We start from the raw sequence: 23,190 nt of genomic DNA on the forward strand, positions 1-23,190 counted from the left end.
CTGTTAAAATATTATTATTATTTGTTGGGTTATTATCAATTGTAATTATTCTATGTCTTAGGGCCCCTTTGTAATTATTAATATTTATTAATATAAAAAGAGGATGATATCACAATCATTTTCTAATCTTGGTATTCTCTAAAAATCATCATGGTATCAGAGCCTAACCCTAAAATCTAAACCCATCTACATCCATCCATACAGTTCTGTTACCCACCGAAGCAACCAATCACCCGCTAGAGATAACCCACTTCAGCAGCCGAGAAGGACCCAGGTTGTTTCAGCTGGGTTGATGTCAATCTAGGGCTTGAAAACCACCCTGGTTGGTCGCACAAGGGTTCGCAAATCACCCTGGTTGGTCGCCTTCAGTGCTGTTGAGGGTTTGGTAGTACAGTATCCAAGGCAGATTTCACTAGTGTGTCCACTACTTCTTAGACACCTAGGAGTGAGAGTTTCATTATACGTACAACTATAATTAATAACCCCAACCCTAGTGTTAAAATCACCACCTCTCTATTTAATGGTCAGAACTATCTAGCGTGGTCACAGAGTTTGACTATGTTTTTGAAGAACAGAGGGAATATGCGGTATGTTGATGGCAGGATATAGGCACCCAACACCACTGGCCCGGGTTATGACCAATGGGAGATTACTAACTCTTTGATTATCAGTTGGCTTATTCATTTGATGGTACCAGAAATTGGCGAGAGCTACTCGTCTATGGAGACTGCCCAGGATGTTTGGGATGCTGTGGCTACCACCTATTCCCGCAAAGGAAATTTCTCACAGGAATTTGAGTGGCGTCACTCTATTGAGAGCTCTGTTCAAGGGGAGCAGACGGTTCTTCAGTACTTCACCTTCCTCACCAACGGTTGGAAATGCCTTGATCACCTGCAGGACTATAAGCCTGTTTGCATTGCTAACTCAGTCGGGTATAGGAAGTTCATTGCATTGGAATAGGTCTTCAAGTTTCTGTCCAGTCTCAATGTGGAGTATGATCGCGTTCGCAGTCGGGTTCTAAGTATAGACATTCTTCCTTCACTTTAGGAGGCATTTGCCTATGTACAAAATGAGGAGAGTCGCTGGTCTACTATGATGTCTCTTGTCTCTACTGAGCGCTCAGTAATATTGTCTACCCCTAGAGATGGCCTCAGCCTGACTCCCATCCCTCTGTCTGCCACTAAGGAATCTATATTCTGTGATTACTGTAAAAAGCCATGGCATACTCGTGAGACGTGTTGGAAGTTTCATGGAACTCCATCTAGGGGTCGAGGTGATCAGTCTAGTTCTAGGGGAGGTCAGTCAAGCCAGTCTAGAGGACGTAGCTCTCATCCACAGGCTCACCAGTCTAGTGTCATTGATACACCTAATTCTACTTCCGCTTCCGTTGGCCAGGCTTCTAATGGTCTATCTCGTGTTATATCTATGAAATGTCATCGATGGTTTGTTACATTTATTGATGATTTTTCTCGTACTGCTTGGGTGTATCTCATGAAAGACAACAGTGAGGTTTTCTCTATGTTCCACAATTTTTATAAGATGATTTGTACTCAGTTTGCAGCCACTGTCAAAATCTTCCATTCTGATAATGGGAGGGAATACATAGATTCTAGGTTAGGGCAATATTTTTCTGTCCATGGCATTATCCATCAAACCTCTTGCACCAATACCCTTCAACAAAATGGGGTGGCGGAACGCAAGAATCGTCATCTTTTTGACATGGCTTGGTACATGTGTTTTTCTATGAGTGTGCCTCGATCCTACTGGGGCGACGCTATTTTCACTGCTGCCCATCTTATTAATCGTCTTCCTACCCAGGTCTTGCAAAAACAAGCTCCCCTTTAAGTCCTCCTAGGTTCTGAGTCCTTGTTTTCTATTCCTCCAAAAATATTTATTGTTTTGTCCATAATCACTCTGCTACTCGTGGTAAGTTGGACCCTCGCTCCCTCAAATGTGTTTTCTTTCGGTACTTTCCTACTCAAAAGGGGTATAAGTGTTATCACCCTCCTTCTCATAAATGGTTTGTATCCATGGATGTCACCTTTTTTGAGTCTCCTATTTCTTGTCCTCTTCGGTGTCACAGTCCTCCCTTTAAGGGGAGCCTTGGTGTGAAGTGATTCTTGTGATTCCTATGGTGGAACCAATTGTTCTTGCCCCACCACCTCTTACTGGGACTACAGAACCCAATGTCACCAAGGATAGGGAAGGGCAAGGGCAAGGGCAACTTTATGTCAGGGATAAAGACAGACATAAAGTTGACTGGATATAAGAGACCACTTTTGCTCATCCACTGCCATCTCCTGCTTTTGATGAGAGTCCAGGTAACTTTGAATCTCTTGAGTTCACTGATCTTGATACTCCTATTGATCTTGATGTTCCTATTGCCAAGAGAAAGGATGTGAGATCTTGTACTCAACATCCTATCTCAAATTTTGTGTCCTACTCTCTCTTGTCATCCTCATATAGAGCTTTTGTGTCAAATATTTCCTCTGTTGGCATTCCTAACCATTTTCAGGATGCTGTTGCTACCTCTGAGTGGAAACTTGCCATGATTGAGGAAATGAAAGCACTTAGGAAGAATGGCACTTGGGAATTGACTGAGTTACCTAAGGACAAACGATCTGTGGGATACAAATGGGTGTATACCATGAAACACAAAACGGATGGTTCTATTGAGCGTTACAAGGTTAGACTTGTGGCAAAAGGGTTCACTCAGACATATGGCGTTGACTATCAGGAGACTTTTGCACCCATTGCTAAGATGAATTCAGTTAGAGTATTTCTCTCTCTAGCAGCTAATCTAGATTGCCACTTCATCAATTTGATGTAAAGAATGCCTTTCTTCATGTGACCTCGAAGAAGAGGTATATATGGACATTCCCTTTAGCTTTGAGGATCATCAGATAGAGGGTAAAGTATGTCAACTTAAGAAGTCATTCTATGGTGTCAAACAGTCTCCAAGGGCTTGGTTTGAGAGATTCACTCAGGCTATGCTTAAATATGGCTTCAAACAGAGTCAAACAGATCACACTTTATTTGTGAAAATTCCTCACGTGGTAAGACTACAGCGCTCATTGTTTATGTGGATGACATAGTTCTTACAGGTGATGATAGTGAAGAAATACCTCTGTTGAAGAAATATTTAGCGAGTGAGTTTGAAATCAAAGACTTGGAGAGCTTGAAGTATTTTCTGGGAATTGAAGTTGCTTGCTCAAAAGATAGGATATTTATTTCACAAAGGCAGTATGTGCTTGACCTGTTGAAGGAAACGAGGATGCATGGCTGTAAGGCTTGTGACACTCCACTAGAACCTAATTAGAAACTGGGGAATGATGAAGGGGAAGCAGCTGTTGATAGGGGAGCTATCAGCGATTAGTGGGTAAGCTCATCTATCTATCTCACTCCCGTCCTAATATTGTTGTTGCTGTCAGTGTGGTCATCAGATTCACTTCGAGGTTGTCATGAGAATTTTGAGGTATTTGAAGTTTGCTCCTAGTAAGGGTCTTTATTTTTCAAAGCATGATCATCTTCGTGTAGAAGCCTATACAGATGCTAACTGGGTTGGATCAGTAACTGATAGGAGATCGACTTTAGGGTATTACACCTTTGTTAGAGGCAACCTAGTTACTTGGAGGAGTAAGAAACAGAATGCAGTTGCCAGGTCAAGTGCAGAAGCTGAGTTTAGAGCTATGGCACAAGGGGTGTGTGAGCTGTTATGGATCAAGTTATTGTTGAGTGATCTTGGTAATGATCAGACGGACTCCATGCAGTTATACTGTGACAATAAGGCCGCCATCAACATTGCTCACAATCCGGTTCAACATGACAGGACAAAGCATGTTGAGATTGATTGTCATTTCATTAAGGAGAAACTCACTAGTGGCACAATTTGTACTCCATTTGTGCATACTGGTGAACAACTCGCTGACATCCTCACCAAGGGAGTTAGGAGTAAACCATTGCATGACATCCTAGGCAAACTGAGCATGAAAGATATCTTCGCACCAACTTGAGGGGAGAGTTAAAATATTATTATTATTAGTTGGGTTATTATCAATTGTAATTATTCGTTGCCTTAGGACCCCTTTGTAATTATTAATCTTTATTAATACAAAAAGGGGATGATATCACAATCATTCCCTAATCTTGGAATTCTCTGAAAATCATTAGTTACTAGGTTCATTAATTCACTAATCTTGTTTATTTAGTTTAACTAATCTAGGTTAGGACTAATTAATTGTGAGGTTTATACTTAATCCTACTTAACTTAATTAATCCCAATTAAGGTTCACTATTCACGCTTAATTAACACTAATCCTGATTAGTAAAATTTTTATTATATGAGTTGATCAAGCACATTAGACTAGGATCATTAAGCTCCTCAATTAGTACTAAAGCTCATGCTATGATTCTCAAATCAAGTCTTAAGTCTTCCCCTAACTCTTTAATAATAAATATTTATATTCTTGGATTATCTTATTAAAACATATTTCTATTTCCAATTTGTCTGAAGTTTATTCATTGATCATAAATATTCCAAAGTTCTTCTTCTTATTCTTTCCTCAAAGCTTTCTAGCTATTTACTTTTATTCATTATTTTAAATATTCTACATATTAAAATAATTAATTTGACATAGGATATTTAAAGTTGATTATTACTATAATTAATTTGGGGTATCTCACAATTACGCTTCAACAAGTGGGCCATGTGTACCCTTTTCCAGGATGGTTCACCTGTTATACAAATGGTCCCATGGGATGTAACAACCCACTAGGTTTGGCTCACTCCTAAATCCTAGGAAATAGCCATATGACCTAGGAACATAGGGAGATAATGGTGACATGGAAGAGAGAATCATAACCTATGAACATGGGGATAATGGTGTCAAGGAAGAGAGAATGCAGGATGTCATGCAAGAATTCAACACCAATTATCCACAAATGCAGCCCCTTTTCCAAGATGGTTCAACCGTTATACAAATGCTCCCATGGGATGTAACAAACCACCAGGTTTGGCTCACTCCTAAATCCTAGGAAATAGTTACTTGACCTACAAACATGGGATAATGGTGACATGGAAGGGAGAATGCAGGATGTCATGCAAGAATTCAACATTAACTATTCACAAATGCAACAAGTGATCAGTTTCAGATATGGAATCATGGGACACATGGCAAGCAATCATGGGACCTTGACGGAGAAAGCTGGATCGAATAAACTGCCATCGGCAACAACTATAAATACCCAAGAAGTGATCATGGCAAACGGTCTAGTACCAACCAAACAAAAAGATTATTTTCATACTTCAATTTGGCCCAGCGCCTTTATCTTTTACATTTCCTAGTTTCACTAACTTAGAATGTCTTAACTTATTCATTTCAATTTATTCAAGCCTATAAGCTACTATACTTCCATTCATCAATAGAATAGCTTATTTTGTCTTTCATGTCATATGAGTACTACACTCACTCACACGTAAGAAATAGTTAAGCCCTCTTCATTGAGGCGAAGAAAGAACCTCGATGGTGTTTCCCCTTTCATCACCAACTTTCGTTGGTATTAGAAGTTAGATTGAGCGCATCACTCACTTTAGATCGCAGTCCTGCATTTCCATTTTGCAAGTTAGTTGTTGTTTTTAGCATAAACAGTTTTACATTGTCTTGCATTGCAGTTATCACACATGAGGGCTTGGCCAGTTTCACTAAACTGGCTCCGGGTTGAGCGGATGATGGGTTTGACCGTGGCTTTATCTCGTTTTAAGAAAATAAGTCGGTTTTCAAGTTAGAATGGGTTTTAGGGTCTATCCGGACCGGAACTTGAACCGGTCAACGGGTTGACCAGTTGAATTAGCCAGCCCAATCCGGTTTTAAAAACAGCGCTCTAGATCTCACCATGGGTTGGCCCATGATTACAGATGGCCGGCCCACATGTGGGTCATTTTTGACAACCTAAGGACTTGATTCTATCTTGGTCAACCAACCTATCTGGATAGTTGCTGGTTGTTAAGATATGTAGTATTTTTTGTATTAATGATGGAGGGCAGTTTAGTCATTTACTTCTATTTATTAGGATAATCATTGTTTATTAGGTTTCTTTGTATTTTTAGTGGGTATTATTATGCAATAATAGCAGTGCATAGCAATTCACATGCCGATGAATCTCTCCCATAGCAACTCACACGCCGTTGAAGAACTTCCATAGCATCCTTGCTTCCACGGCTTCAAGACTTGTCCACTATGCTCTCCAAAGTGTTAGTGGCTTGGACTCTAACTAAGGCACACATTACATAGCTATGAAATTGCCAACCTATGCTAGTCCTACCACTAACACGAGAAATTAGTATTTTTGGCCAAAATCCAGTTTTGATTTATAAAAAAATAACTAAATAAATAAATAAATGATTTCTCTAAAATATCACACAAGTATGATATTCCAGAATCCAGTTTGTCCAGAAAACCTCACCTATAAGCTTTGGTTCCATTAGTTTCTTACATCTGCAGGGTTCTGTGATAATGAAACATGTATGATATTCGTATCTCCTCTGAAAGTTGACTAAACTGTTAGTGATTGAAGTGAAGTCAAAGTTTGACAGAGTTTTATATTATTTTATTGTCCTTTAATATGATTACAATAGTTTGAATGACATTTTTACAGCATTTAGAGTGAAGTCAATGTGTACAAATTAAATGGAATTATTTATGTGTACAAATTATTATTGTCTAAGGTTTGACCCATTATCAAATATGTTTTACTGTTCAAAAGAAGGAAATTAACAATTGATTAACAAAAAAAAGAAAGTAATTTTTTTTTTTTTTTTTTTTTTTTTAACTGTAAAGGTTTCAGAGGCTGGGGAAAATTTCAGTGTTGGACAGAGGCAACTATTGAGTCTTGGGAGAGCATTGTTACGCAGATCAAAAATTGTTGTTCTTGATGAAGCCACGGCAGCTGTTGATGTTAAAACCGACTCAATTATCCAGAGAACCATTCGAGAAGAATTCAGATCACGCACAATGCTCATCATTGCTCATCGACTTAATACTATTATAGATAGTGATCGAATTCTGGTGCTTGATGCTGGTCAGGTGTGCCCTCACATTGAACATTCATCAGTCTTTGAGTTGGAGTTGTTTTGTATGAATGTCAGTAGTAAGAAATTGTCAACACCTATTTTTCAGGTTATGGAATATGATGCCCCGGAGAAACTATTGTTGAATGAAGCAAGTGGTTTCTCGAAGATGATTCAGAGTACAGGGGCTGCAAACGCTCAGTATTTACACAGCTTAGTACTCGGAGGAGGAGAAGGAGAGAATAAGTCCTCGGGAGAAGAGATATTTAACGGGCAGCAGAGGAGACGGGTAGCCTCTTCCCACTGGGCTGCTGCTACGCAGTTTGCACTTGGTGTTTATATGGCTTCCTCACAGAATAGCCTTCTTCAACCCTCCTTGGAAATGATGGAAGATGAGAACAATATCGTCAAGAAAACTAAGGATGCGGTTGTAACCCTTCAGGAAGTTTTACAAGGGAAACATGATGAAGTCATCGAAAAGGCGCTAGATCAATACCAGTTTCCTAGTGAAAGATGGTGGTCAGCTCTCTACAAGGTCATTGAAGGTACTAAGATGCATACATGCATACACACATCTGCACTAATTCTACAAGTGGTGTGCTTTTTTTTATTTTATAAAACAAATAGTAAAAATTTAAGTGAATTTGCACAACAATGTTTGGATGCCCATTATGTTTTTATTCATTGCCACATGCAATAGAGGTTGATTTGGCTAATTGTTATGTTCTATGTTGCCTATTATACTATTATTAGTAATGAAATTGGATGAATATGAAATCATTTTGTATAAGAACTAAGATAAAACTGAGTGAACTAAGATAAAACTGAATAGGCCCCCGGCAACCTTGCAACTAGCATGATTTTCTTTGATTAATTAATCTTAACTATTTAATGACTGTTCACTTTGTGGCGATATATTCTACACATAATTTGGAAGGGCAAAATTCACTTTATCCCGTTACGGTTTGAGCTTGGAGCACTTTAACTCCCTATGGTTCAAATATAGCAGGCAACTCCCTCATAATTTTGGACTAAACTCCAATAGTTAGTTAAAACTAACAAAAGGTGTAATGCACTTGCCTGCTTTGAAAGTGGATATAATTTTTTAAAAAACTAAAGTAAAATAAAAATGCAAAAAGCCATTTTTACCCTTCATCTTCATCATCTACCTTCAAACCCTAAAAATTCTAATTCTATAAACTCTAACCCTAGCACTAATACCAACCACCGCTGCAGCCCCCTCCCTCCTTCCCCCCACGTCCTTGCCTCTCCCCGACCTCTCCTATCACCGCCTCCTTCCTCCTGAATTCACACACAATTTCGGCCATAGCTACAATTTACACTTATAATAGTCCCTTACACAACCATGGGTTGCACAGTCACGGTTCTACACCTCGCACAGCCACGTTTCACACCATGTTTCTTCTTTCAATTATTGGGTTTAGTTATAGGCATATTTCAATTACCAGATATATATACATATGTATAACTTTAATGTTGTGTGTATATATGCATAGTTTTTATGAGACATATATGTATTTATTTTTAAAATTATTTTATGTATATTTTTTATCCATTAAAATAAATGGTGGTAATTGGGTTGAATACAATAGTGATAATGGTTTATTTTTTGTTAATAAAGAAAGAGACGGAAGACAATGATGAGGGTATAAAGGTCTATTTTTCATTTTCCATTAACAGCGTTTACAGTGCAGCTTGGTCCAAAACTACGAGGGAGCTCTCTGCCTATATTTGAATCATTGGGGGTAAAATGCTTCAAGATCAAACCACAATGGGTAAAGTGAATTTTACCCAATTTGGAAAGATATATTTTTTCCCTCATGCCAGTTAAGATGTTAATCCAAAATGACACTGTTCTAAATTACTAGCACTGTCTTGTTACTTCTCGCTGAGCTCTTTAGTAAATTTATTTTCTTTGGCAACAGCATAGATGGAAACCACCAATAGGAGGTGATGTCCTTTCACTGTTCTTTTTCTTTTTTTGTTTCCTAATCCAAAATTGGCCTTTTTTTGTGTGTTTATTTCAGGTCTTGCTATAATGAGCAGATTGGCTCACAATGAGGTTCAACGATTAGAAAACAATTTTGAAGACGGATCATCTAGTTGGGACCATGTTGAAATGTAGGGAGCAAATATTAATCTAATTACATGGGAACTCTCAATAATTAAAATTAGAGAATATTTATGTAGACAATCAATATCCTGATAATATAACTATATATATACATTATTATGTAAGTAACATGGATATTTGTGCCTTGTGGCACAACTGCATCCCCATATCCATCTGTCTACAGTCCTGAAGGCTCTTCTTTCTTCCCTATAGCGATCCCGGGTTTACCCTTGTTGTATAGTGATCCGGACATGTGTCCGTGGATGTTGGTAGTTGTTTATTATCTTGTTTACATCCTTTCCTACTTTGTATTTGAGTTATAGGATGTGTTGGGCGGGTTTGTTACAGGTTGGTTGAGTTTAGAAACCAAAACTAGTTGCCCAGATTTTGGCCTGTACGCTCGAGCGGGGGTTTGGGCGCTCGAGCGGGGAATATACCCATCCAGTAATTGTTGTGCAGTGTTGTACGCTCGAGCGTGGAGTTGGCCGCTCGAGCGGAGGCCTGGTTCTGCAAAAGTGCTGGGCGAGAGCATTCTGCGCTCGAGCGGGAGATTGGCCGCTCGAGCGGAAGTCTGTGAGTGGCCGCTCGAGCGGGGTGTTTTATGCTCGAGCGGAAGACTGGGTTTAAGTCCCGAAATTGTGGCTTTTCAAATCACTTTTTACTTTCTCTTCTCTCTCTTACTTTTCCAAAATCACCATTGTTGAGCCTCTCACTCTAGACTCTACCTTCTCTCTAGGTTTTGATCTAGTAGGAGTGATTTACTCACCTTTGGCCTTTACAAAAAAGTTGTTGATCGTCGAGGGCTACATTTTAATCTGAAAATCACGGGTTTTGGAGCACGTTGGGTTTTGTCGTCTTCTCCTTTGGGACTCCGAATTTGAGGTAGGGATAACCTACTCCTCTCTATGGGTTTTGTCTTTAAATTTTGGTATTTTGAGATGTTGGGCTTGTTTTGGTAATTTTGTGAAAGTTTGGGGCTTTTGTGTAATTTTACAAAAGTTGGGGTTTTATTCATAATAAACCTAGATGCATGTTTGGCATAGAAAAATAGAATGATTGTTGAATCATTGATGAAAATGGGACCTAAGGGTTGAAATGGTAATTATGGAAAATGGCCTAATTACATTGTTTAATTAATTGGGATAATTAATTGGTGAGAAATGAGGAAGTGAAATGTTGATTGAATATCCATTTGTGCATTTATTTTCTGTTTTAGAAATAACTGCTTTGGGCTATCGGTGGAGGATAGTCGAGATTGTTGTAGACAATGCATGATGATTAGGTAAACGGAAACTAACCAATGGAATGTGTCATGGAACTTGACGGTTGATTGAATACATTAATTGTATGTATTGTGTGATTGTATATAGAACCAATGTGTTTATATACGTTATGTGTAGAGGAGGAGATAGGGGATGTACTCCGCGGTTTAGGGGAAGATAGGGGATGTACCTCTAAACCGGATAGGTATTGGGAGGAGATAGGGGATGAACTCCGTAGACAGAGCTCATATGCTTGTCTAGAGAAGTGAAGATAGAGCTCATATGCTTATCTTTGTGAAGTGTGGATACAGCTTGTATGCTTATCTGTGGATATTGTTGTTATACATATCTGTTGTGAAGTGTGGATACAGCTTGTATGCTTATCTGTGGATATTGTTGTTATACATATCTGTTGTGAAGTGTGGATACAGCTTGTATGCTTATCTGTGGATATTGTTGTTATACATATCTGTTGAGAATGTGGATATAGCTTTTGTGCTTATCTGAATGTGAGATATAGTTTTTGTACATATCTGTGGAAATGATGATAGAGCTAGCATGCTTATCTGTTGAAAAAGGGAAAATGAAAGGTAACTTAGACTCATAAGTTGTATGACATAAATTTGTGATTTATGTGATTGTATCAGTGTGGACCACCTATCAATTGCTAATATTTTAGTCATTGTCCATGGTTGGTTTAGTGTATTTCTACTGGGCTGTGGCTCACCCTATATGGGAATATCATTTTCAGGTGTAGGAAGCATGCCACCTCCAAGGACATAGCTGGGAGGCTAGTGGCGGCATAGTTTTGTCGTTTTACTTTTGATGTATTACATGTAACTTCAAGCCAAGGGCTTAATGTGTAAACGAGTTAGAACTCTTTGTTGTAACCAAGTGTTAACTTGGAAAGCTGTAAGCCTGTAGGGCATTTTGTTATGATGTTAACATGTAATACTTATGTAATGAAACTCAATGAAATAAAGGAATGTGGTTAGTTTATATGTAAATGCTTGTATTATCTGATGGGTTTAATGTTATTATTTTGAGGGCGTTACATTTCCCATGTTGTTAGAGGAGCTTTGTAACATTATTTGAGAGAATAGTCACTCAAACCAGCATGTTAAGGTTGATTGGCCCTAGATATATTGTAAGGGTGCTTCTAAATGCATCCCATTTTTATGTTTGGACAAGGGTAATTTCATTTGCACATCATATTTGTTTAAAAATTAATATCTGAATTATATAAATTGTGTATTGAGATATAGTGTTGCATGCAAATCGAATTACCCTGGACGCACTAAGTTTAATAATTTTTCTATGGGTAATTCTATTTACACAACATAATTTCTTTCTTACACCCCCCTTCTTTTTACAAAAATTTGAAATTTTTCTAATTTTCCAAACCTAACTCACATCCACCATCATCGCCAACCATTGTCTCAACCCCATATGTGTGATACCCATGTCCCGTAATATGTTAATTGTCTCAACCCACTGAGTTCGAAATGATCAACTCAGTGCGCAACTCAGATTCAAGGCTTCGCAGGAGATCGCAAAAATCAGTTAGGTTCGTAAGGCTGATCTGATGATTGTGACACTAGAATCTACTTAGAGTCGAAGGTCAAACTGCCTGTACCCCATTTGAAGTCTAGATTCATAACAGTGTACCTTTATTTGAACCACAAATGCAAGAACGAATTCAAGAATGAAGATCTTTAGCAAGGAGTTAGATCACAAATTGAGGGTTTCAATTTGTCAAGAAATCAGATCACAAGCACAGATCGATTGAAGGTTCTCTGACAGAATTTTGTTTTCAACTCAGCAAAGTTGACAAACTAGGCCAGAACAGAAGTTGATTTACCAGAACAGAGGTCAATCTAGGGTTACGATGTGAACCTAGTTGCTGTTAACCAGAAACAAACAGGAATCCTTCTTCATCCAGTTGAAATTGATGATCAATGGGCAAGAACCAGGTTAGATTCTCCGGCTCTGATACCAAAATGATGAAACCAATCAAGAAAGAGACCAAAATGATGAAACCAATCGAGAAAGAGATTTCATTAGAGAGAGAAAATCCCAAAATGGGTACAAGAGCTCTCAAGCTCTGAAATATTCAATGTCAAAATATCATAAAACTGAATACCAGAAGCCTAATCTTATATTTATAGGATAAAGACTCAACTAACTCTAACTAACTCTTATGGTGCTAAACATAACAACCATACTAACTCTAACTAACTCCTATAGTGCTAAACATAACAACCATACTAGTTCTAACTATATCATGATCTCATGCCATTATGCAAGGACAGGAAGGCCATCAATGTAGGTGCTTTTATCCCTCATAATTCCTTCTTTGCTACCATTAAAATTTGTAAATAAGCAAATTGTAATTTTTGTCACAAAAATAGGTAGTTTTTGAAATGAATAATAGGGAAACTTCCCTAAATAAAACAACCATGAAATTCAGAAAAGATGGAAGCTTTCGTGAATATATAAATTGTTAACTTACAGGTCGGGTAGGTGCAGCGGCATATAAGCGTCCAAATCTGGTAGAGTTGCAACCAATCCATGCATAGATCTATAGAAATAAAAGAAAACAATTGTCATTAATCTAAATGATACTTGATTTTTCGATTTTACAAACTCTAATCCAATATCAATTTTAATTAATCCATTTGGTGATATAACCATACATACAATCCAATTATGTCAAGACATGATCTATGCAGCCTTACATGGCATATAAAAACTGTATAATATCTAAATAATCACATAACCTTGCATATTATTTTTCTTTTCCCTTTTATTTATTTTTTTCTTGATAAGTAGCACTAATTTATTTGTCCACGTGGAAACACCCCATGTCAATTAGAAAAAACAAAAACAAAGCAATGCTCCTTAACAACAACAACAACAACAACAACAACAACAACAAGAGAGAGAGAGAGAGAGAGAGAGAGAGAGAGAGAGAGGAAAAAGGACCAGACTTGTGCTAAAACAACTATCCCTAATCAGGTATTACAATCAATCGAGAATAGAAAGCATTTTCACTTATCACAAAATCAACTGAGTATCAACATTACATACATACAAACATATTCTAATTTTGTATTCCCGGCTGACTTTGAAAATTATTATTTCTCACCTATAGCTAAAATAATATAAAAAAAATCCAATTTATCCCCTCTTAAATTTCATATATGCCCTTAAATCTTCTATAACTCCCATTTTCTTTTTCATTTTTCAATAAAATCCTACAATTTGACCCCCTTTAAATGTTTATTTTGCTGAAAAATTACTTACACAATTTCACATCTCTCCCATCGATGATAATATTAGTAAGCACCATAGGAATAATTAATACTAACTATTTCAATTACAAAATTGTGAACATAAAGAGTGACAAAACCTAACCTGTTTGTGAAAACATATGATCTGAAAATGAAGGGTAACATCCTCCAACACCTCAATGAAGCACATGACCTGCACACCACCACCATCACCATTGTTGGAGTTGATAACCTCGGAGCTTCCATCTGAAGATGTTCCCCCTCCTCTGATTCCCAAACCACCTACTCCTTCCACCACCACATCAACCGACACTTCTTCTACTCCCGCCGCAAACCCACAGCTATGCTTCATCAACTCAACATCCAACCCTTCACTCCCCATTTTCACACACACTTCACGGAATTCGGAGCTTTTAATTGAGATGTTTTTAATGCATAAACTTGAATTTCACTGAGTTGGGATGAATTGTGCTAGGGTTTTGCGATTATATCCTCGTTGCAGAGTATAGAGAGGCCGATCTATTTAGGGTGACTTATTGGAAAAGAAATGTTTCCTGCAAAAAACAAAAAAAAAAAAAAATTTTTTAAATAATGATATTAACATTTTTTTTATTATCATACTAATAAGAGTAAGAGCATCTCCAACAGTTCATCTTTTTTTTTATAATCAAATTTGAGTAAAAACTTTATTTGATATCAGTGAAATGGACTCGAAGAATATTATTGCTGAACTTAATAATGGTAAATTGGACGGAAACAACTATGATATCTGGCACAGGAAGGTTCACTACCTTCTCAATGAGCAAGAGTTGCTCGACCATTTGACCAACATCATTGCCATTCCTAAGGCAAGGAACACAACACAACATCGTCGTGACCACGATGCCTATGCAAACGGGTTTAAGAGGGATAGGAGTATGGGCTTTACCTTGTTGAGCTGCATGAATTTGAGAAATTCCCAACTGCCAAAGAAATGTGGGATCAATTGCGCTTAAAGTATGAAGGCACGGCAGCAACTAGGTTGCGTGCCCTTACATTGAAGTTCAATCAATTTGTGATGGACCCAAAACATACTATGGCTGAGCACCTTAAGGTGATGTCTGCCATAATTAAAGAGAAGAAGGCAGCTGACAATGATCCCACTAATGAGCAACAGATTTTGTCAGTCATCAGATCCCTACTTGACCCTTCGTGGGGACGTGTGAAATTGGTGCTCACGCACAATGAGGGAATCAAAACTTTTGATGACATTTCTTGACACCTTGAGCTCGAGGCAGATGGCAAAGATGCAAACTGCTCTGCTACACTTGTCGCTAAAGCTGGAAAGCACAAGAGATACAAGCCTCAGCGCAAATGACAACAAAAAAAGAGTAGACAAGTAAAGGCTAAGAATCTGGTGCCAAGAGATGGCAGAGTAACCAAGCGTCGCAGTGGCAAGCGTGCTGGAAAGAATGATAGGTCCAAACTCAAATGCTATAACTGTTGATAAAAGGGTCACTTCACTCAAGAGTGTACTGAGCCGAAGAAGGTACACCTTATTACTAGCTGTCTAAATATATTTGTTTGTTCACATGTTTTTATTGATCACTCTCTCTTTGGTTGGATTGTAGACACGGGAGCAACCAAACATGTAACTAGAGATCAGGCTAGATTTGTAGATTATCATCGGATACCAGTTGGTAGGAATTATGTAATAGTGGGAAATGGAGCTTAAGAAGAAGTCTCAGGAGTTGGTAGCTTTCAGCCCAAGTTGCGTACTGGGGGCAACTTGCTCCTTCATGATGTGCTTTATGCACCCACTCAGTGTTTTGAAAAGCGCGCTTAGGCACACGCCTAAGCTTAAGGCGAGGCAAGGCGCAGCTTTGCGCCTCAGGCATGGTGAGGCGAGGCAACATAGGGGAAGGGCTGCCTAGGCGATGAGGCGAGCGCCTTATTACGAAGCACAAGGCGAGCGCCTTGTGCGCCTCGACTTTCTGTGTGGATACCCACATGGGATGAAATCACATTTACAGTATAAAATTTTCAAAACGTGAGCCAAAAGAGCAAAAACATTAAATTAAAAAAAAAAAAAAAAAACCTAGTGGAGAAGAAGAAGATGACGCGACGAGTACACGCCACGCCACGCCACGCCACGTAGGTTCTGCTCTCTTCTCCTCTTCTTCTCTTCTTCTCTTCTCTACTTCTCTTCTCTCTCTGCTTCTTCTCTTCTCTTCTCTTCTCTTCTTTCATCGTCTCCTCTCTCGCTTCTGTGTCTCTCGCGATCGCTCTCTCTCTCTCTCCTCTCCCTTTCTTTATCTTCGCGATTCATATATATATATATATATATATAATATTATATAATACCTATTATATACTATATTTTTTTTATCAGCACCTATTATATAATATATAATATATATTATACTTACAGATATTAGATAATATATAAAATATAATTGATTCATATATATATAATATTATACAATATCTATTATATAATATATAATATACTTATAGATAATATGTAAAATATAATATATACTTATACATAGTAATAAAAAAAATACACATATATACAAAATAAAATAAAAAAATGAACTGAAACACATTATTTAAAAAATATAATAAATAAATAAAATAATATATATATATTTAAAAAATTAATTATTTTTTTTCTTCTTCTCTTCTTATTAAAAAAATTAATAATATACATATTAAATATTTGCTAATGTTGAAAATTGTGCTATATTAATATTTTGCTTAACTTCTATAACTTGCGCTTTGCTTTGGTGAGGCGCGCGCCTCGACGCTTAGGCTCCAGGTGACCTTGGCGCCTCGATGCGCCTAGAGCTTTTTAAAACACTGCACCCACTATCCGATGTAATCTGCTTTCAGTTTCAGTATTTTTGAAGTTAGGTTTTTCTTTTCATTTTGAGGACATTAGTTTGTCAATTTATCTTGGTAGAACATTTTATGGTCATGGTAATTTGAGGGATGATTTCTTTATGTTAGATTTAGAATCAAAATCGAATAATAATTCCCTTATTTGTGTAGCATCTTCTTCTTCTTCTCACTACTACAAAATCATAAATAGATCACGGATTTTAAGTGTGATGTATGTTATTTAATTATGGATTTTTTATTTTGCCAAAGTGTGATCTTTGAAAGTGTGATTGTTCAGGATCATTTTTTATCATACTTTTTGACCATCATTAAAAGATAATTTCATCACATGTTTTGACCGTGATAATAAACATTTAGATCACGAATTTTAAGTGTGATCAATAATTAATAAAACCTGAGATTAATCCATAATTAATAGTGAGATAAGGTCAAAGTTATATGCATTTCTCATCACGATTAGTACATGTGATAAAAAAAAAAAAAAAAAGTTCGACCACAAAATGTGACTATCAATCACAACATATCAACCGTGATTAAAATCCAAACAAAACTAATATCTAAAATATAATCAATATTATTTGTACAAAAATTTCCTTTAAAACAAATTTCCTTTGAATCACAACATTGACCACATATGAATAGCTAATAATATTTTCATAAATGAAAGTCTAATGTTGGAAAAATATATACAAAGAAAGTTCAGGAATAAAAGGTTTTTTAATGTGATTACACAATAAAAATCTCATTAAAAAAAAGAAAAAAAAAATTAATTAAGAATAGGCCAATTAATAGGAAAAAAGGGAAAAAAATAATATATAGATGCAATATGGTATAATACAAAGAGTAGGGAAAGAGCTTGAAATTCTTATAACAAGCGTAAAAAATAATTAGCAGAAATTGTAAGCAACTCTAGGAAAACATATGTAGATGCATATGGTATAATATAAGAAGAAGAAGAAGAAGAAGAAGAAGAAGAAGAAAAAAAAAAAAAAAAAGGGCCAATTAATAGGAAAAAAAGTAATGATACATTATACATTCAACTTAGAAGCTGTGGATAAATGAACAATATAGATGCGGCAATCATATAAGCCTAATTAGATAAAGAACTCCAAAATCAACACCATTATATCCCACCCCCCAACCCCCACCCCCCCTCCCCCCAGTTAATAGGAAAAAAAGTAATGATACATTATACATTCAACTTAGAAGCTGTGGATAAATGAACAATATAGATGTGGCAATCATATAAGCCTAATTAGATAAAGAACTCCAAAATCAACACCATTATATCCCCCCCCCCCAACCCCCAAACCCCCCCCCCCCTCCCGGGAAAAAAAAGGCCATTTGACAAAGAAACAAAAAGAGGAATCGCACAAGGAGAAAAGAAACGAAGGCTCCTGAAGATCAATTTCCTGGATGATTCCAAAACAAAGTAAAAAATGACAGATAAATCAATAGCTGCTAATTCTTAACCATATGGAGAACAAGACTGTAACGCCCTCAAAATAATAACATTAAACCCATCAAATAAGACATGCATTGACCTATTAAGATAACTTCTTTCTTTTATACATCAGAGTTTCATACAAAAGCATTACATGTTAACAACTAAAGCAAAATGCCTTACAGGCTTACAGCTTTCCAAGTTAACACTTGGTTACAACAAAAGAGTTCTAACTCGTTTACACATAAAGCCCTTGGCTTGAAGTTACATGTAATACATCAAAAGATACGACAAAAGTATGTCCGCCTCTAGCCTCCCAAGCTATGTCCTTGGAGGTGGCATGCTACCTGTACCTGAAAATGATATTCCCATATAGGGTGAGCCACAGCCCAGTAGAAATACACTAAACCAACCATGAACAATGACTAAAATATTAGCAATTGATAGATGGCCAACACTGATACATTCACATAAATCACATATTTATGTCATACGACTTATGAGTCCAAGTTACTTTTCATTTTCCCTTTTTCAACAGATAAGCATATAAGCTATATCCACATTCTCAACAGATATGTATAACAACAATATCCACATTCACAGATAAGCAAATAAGCTATATCCACATTCTATAACAGGTATGTATATCAACAATATCCACAGATAAGCATATAAGCTATATCCACACTTCACAAAGATAAGCATATAAGCTCTATCTTCACTTCTTTAGACAAGCATATGAGCTGTATCTACGGAGTTCATCCCCTATCTTCTCCCAACACTATCCGGTTTAGAGGTACATCCCCTATCTTCCCCTAAACCGCGGAGTACATCCCCCATCTCCTCCTCTACACATAACGTATACAAACACATTGGTTCTATATACAATCACTCAATACATACAGTTAATGTATTCTATCAACCGTCAAGTTCCATGACACATTCCATTGATTAGTTTCCGTTTGCCTAATCATCATGCATTGTCTACAACAATCAGGACTATCCTCCACCGATAGCCCAAAGTAGTTATTTCTAAACAGAAAATAAATGCACAATGGATATTCAATCAACATTTCATTTCCTCATTTCTCACAATTAATTATCCCAATTAATTAAGCAATGTAATTAGGTTGTTATCCATAATTACCATTTCAACCCTTAGGTCCCATTTTCATCAATGATTCAACATTTATTCCATTTCTCTACTCCAATCATGCATCTAGGTTTATTATGAATAAAACCCCAACTTTTGTAAAATTGCACAAAAGCCCCAAACTTTTACCAAATTACCAAACCAACCCCAACATCTCAAAATACTAAAATTTAAAGACAAAATCCATAGAGAGGAGTAGGATATCCCTACCTCGAAGTTTGAGCCAAAAAGGAGAAGGTGACAAAACCCAACGTGCTCCAAAACTCGAAATTTTCAGATTAGAATATAGCCCTCGACGATCAACAACCTTTTTGTAAAGGCCAAAGATGAGCAAATCACTCCTACTAGATCAAAACCTAGAGAGAAGGTAGTATCTAGAGTGAGAGGCTCAACAATGGTGTTTTTAGAAAGGTAAGAGAGAGAAGAGGAAGGTGAAAAAGTGATTTGAAAAGTCAAAACACGGAGCTAAGACCCAGTGGTCCGCTCGAGCGTAAAACACTCCGCTCGAGCGTAAAACACTCCGCTCGAGCGTAACTCACAGACTTCCGCTCGAGCGCACAAACTCCCGCTCGAGCACAGAATGCATTCTCCCAGCATTTTTACAGAACCAGGCCTCCGCTCGAGCTCCCAACTCTACGCTCGAGCGGCACTCACACAACCCCGCTCGAGCGGCCAAACCCACGCTCGAGCGTACAACACTGCACAAGAAATACTGGATGGGTGTATTCCCCGCTCGAGCGCCAACACCTCCGCTCGAGCGGACAGGCCAAAATCTGGGCAACTAGTTTTGGTTTCTAAACTCAACTAACCTGTAACAAACCTGCCCAACACATCCTATATCTCAAATACGAAGTAAAAAAAAAAGATGTAAACAAGATAAAGAACAACTACCAACATCCACGGACCCATGTCTGGATCACTGTACAACAAGAGTAAACCCAGGATCGCTATACCTACGGCCTCAGAGTGAAATCAAATCATATTTAATTATATGGGGCCAGAAGTGGCAGCAGAATTATAAAATTTGTCCAATAAGCTTGTGCATAAACGGCATGAACAAAAAACTTCTTATACATTAATAACTCACACCCATACATATATAAAGATCTCACATGTCTATGATCATTCATACATCATTATCAAACAAAACCAAAACTTATATACAAACATGGTAAAACATGACCAACAAAAGAAGATAAAAGATCAAAAACAAAGATTAAAACAAAAGCCTCATGTGTGAGGTGTTCCATGGCTAACTCCACAAAAATTAGAGTAAACTTCACAGATTCACTGGGGCTGGACATCCCACTGCTCATGTACATACATATATATGACAGAGTGAGTGAAAGCCCAGTGAATAACATCAGAGTAAAGAGGTTATATGAATGAGTTCTAATACTTAAATAAAATAATTCACATATTAAATTCGTATCATAGCGGAACGACCTTGGGTTCAATACATGACAGAACGACCTCGGATCCAACATAAACAGAGATATAACTGAGTGAGGAAAGAAATGGGGCAATTTTATTTTATTTTATTTTATTTTTTTTGTTTTATCACTAAATTTTAAGGAATTGGAATACAAATCTACCGTGTTTCAAAATGTGCATTCCCAACTGAAAATCACAATGAACTTTTCAGTAACTTTCGTCATCACTATAACAGTTTAGGGGTGTGAAAAATTAGGGATTTTTGTCGTATGAGAACAATAGTTTTTCTATGAATTTGGAGATTCAATCACAGATGACAAATTAGGTAAAATCATGTGGTTCTTATTCTCTACAAAGACAAATTTTTATCAGACCTTTCCAAATAGTTCTTGAAAACTGAAGCATATATATATATATAAATAAATGTGTTCACCTTCGCAATGTTGTGTGAGGCTAAGATGGTGGCTACCGTAGTTGTTGCGATCGAGATGTAGACGAAGGGTCGCTAAGGAGGGAAGAGCAGCGACAGTGGTGAGGAGTGTGGGTGTCGATGAAAAGGAAGAGGCAAAGTTTCTGCTGTGGTCGCGGTGGAGAAGTGAGAGAGAGAGAGAGATAGCGAGGCACAGATTGTGCTGGGAGGAAATAGTAGGAAGTTTCCTGGTGGTAAACATAGGTCAAGTTAACCACCCATTAATCTTAGGACAAGTTTGGTAAGATGTCAAAAAGTTAAAAAATTATTTAAAAAATTAAAAAATTATCATTATTTATCAAAAGTTAAAAATTATGATTGCATAATTTTTAATTTTAATTTTTCTCTACATACTAATTTATATAATTTTTTAATACATATTTTCTCATAAAAAGTCAAAGAGTTAACCCAAACATCCATATTTTTTTTCTCAATTTTTTATTCTAAAAATATAAAAAGTACATTTATTTAGGACATCTCAAACAACCCCTTACTAGCGGTCGGACACATGATGTGTGTGCAAATAAAAAAAATATTATTTTTTAAAAAAATAATTACACATCACAAACTTATTAAAAAAATAAATAAATAACACTTATAATTTTGATATAAATAAAATAAAATAATAGTATTCTTTTTAAAAACTATAAATCCAAGATTCTTAGAATATTTATATTCAAATAGATTTGAAATATACAAAGAAATATAAACAATTACATTGAATTTTTTTTTGATATAAACGAAGTAAAATAATAGTGAAATTTTTTCCCTAAGGAACTTGATAATATAATGAAACTTTTCATCTCCTTTTATTTTTTAATGAAGAAAATTAAAGTACAATTAAATTAGTACACACAAAATACAAAAATACAAACCCAAGACTGTTAAAATACTTACAATCAATATAGCGATCCCGGGTTTACCCTTGTTGTACAGTGATCCGGACATGTGTCCGTGGATGTTGGTAGTTGTTTATTATCTTGTTTACATCCTTTCTTACTTTGTATTTGAGTTATAGGATGTGTTGGGCGGGTTGGTTACAGGTTGGTTGAGTTTAGAAACCAAAACTAGTTGCCCAGATTTTTGGCCTGTACGCTCGAGCGGAGGTGTTGGCGCTCGAGCGGATAATACATCCATCCAGTATCTTGTTGTGTAGTGTTGTGAGCTCGAGCGTAGGGTTGGGAGCTCGAGCGGAGGCCTGGTTCTGCGAAAGTGCTGGGCGAGTGCATTCTGCGCTCGAGTGGGAGGTTGGCCGCTCGAGCGGAAGTCTGTGAGTGGCCGCTCGAGCGGGGTGTTTTACGCTCGAGCGGGAGACTGGGTTTAAATCCCGAAATTGTGACTTTTCAAATCACTTTTTCACTTTCTCTTCTCTCTCTTACTTTTCCAAAATCACCATTGTTGAGCCTCTCACTCTAGACTCTACCTTCTCTCTAGGTTTTGATCTAGTAGGAGTGATTTACTCACCTTTGGCCTTTACAAAAAAGTTGTTGATCGTCGAGGGCTTCATTTTAATCTGAAAATCTCGGGTTTTGGAGCACGTTGGGTTTTGTCGTCTTCTCCTTTGGGACTCCGAATTTGAGGTAGGGATAACCTACTCCTCTCTATGGGTTTTGTCTTTAAATTTTGGTGTTTTGAGATGTTGGGCTTGGTTTGGTAAATTTGTGAAAGTTTGGGGCTTTTGTGTAATTTTACAAAAGTTGGGGTTTTATTCATAATAAACCTAGATGCATGTTTGGCATAGAAAAATAGAATGATTGTTGAATCATTGATGAAAATGGGACCTAAGCGTTGAAATGGTAATTATGGAAAATGGCCTAATTACATTGTTTAATTAATTGTGATAATTAATTGGTGAGAAATGAGGAAATGAAATGTTGATTGAATATCCATTTGTGCATTTATTTTCTGTTTTAGAAATAACTGCTTTGGGCTATCGGTGGAGGATAGTCGAGATTGTTGTAGACAACGCATGATGATTAGGTAAACGGAAACTAATCAATGGAATGTGTCATGGAACTTGACGGTTGATAGAATACATTAATTGTGTGTATT

The 23,190-nt window shown here is 37.0% G+C and overlaps 2 protein-coding genes across 3 annotated transcripts in view; one reads left to right on the plus strand and one right to left on the minus strand.

The window, feature by feature from the left end:
* Positions 1-9,361, plus strand: part of LOC114291055 (ABC transporter C family member 12) — an 81,426-nt gene extending 72,065 nt beyond the window's left edge. Inside the window, 3 exon segments of the mRNA XM_082909623.1 lie at positions 6,837-7,082; positions 7,176-7,611; positions 9,115-9,361. Coding sequence (XP_082765749.1) covers positions 6,837-7,082; positions 7,176-7,611; positions 9,115-9,212 — 780 coding nt within the window. The 3' untranslated portion in view covers positions 9,213-9,361.
* Positions 1-21,275, minus strand: part of LOC145813725 (uncharacterized) — an 80,364-nt gene extending 59,089 nt beyond the window's left edge. For both annotated transcript variants that reach the window (XM_082909622.1, XM_082909621.1), the window contains exons 1-3: positions 21,103-21,275; positions 13,880-14,309; positions 12,975-13,043 (exon numbers count right to left, since the gene is read on the minus strand). In XM_082909622.1, coding sequence (XP_082765748.1) covers positions 12,975-13,043; positions 13,880-14,137 — 327 coding nt within the window. In that variant the 5' untranslated portion in view covers positions 14,138-14,309; positions 21,103-21,275. The remainder of the gene's footprint in view (positions 1-12,974; positions 13,044-13,879; positions 14,310-21,102) is intronic.
* Positions 21,276-23,190: the final 1,915 nt, after the last annotated feature.

The sequence above is a fragment of the Camellia sinensis genome, chromosome 15, assembly GCF_055761805.1.
Source record: "Camellia sinensis isolate YWXY chromosome 15, ASM5576180v1, whole genome shotgun sequence".
Classification (NCBI taxonomy): Eukaryota; Viridiplantae; Streptophyta; class Magnoliopsida; order Ericales; family Theaceae; genus Camellia; species Camellia sinensis.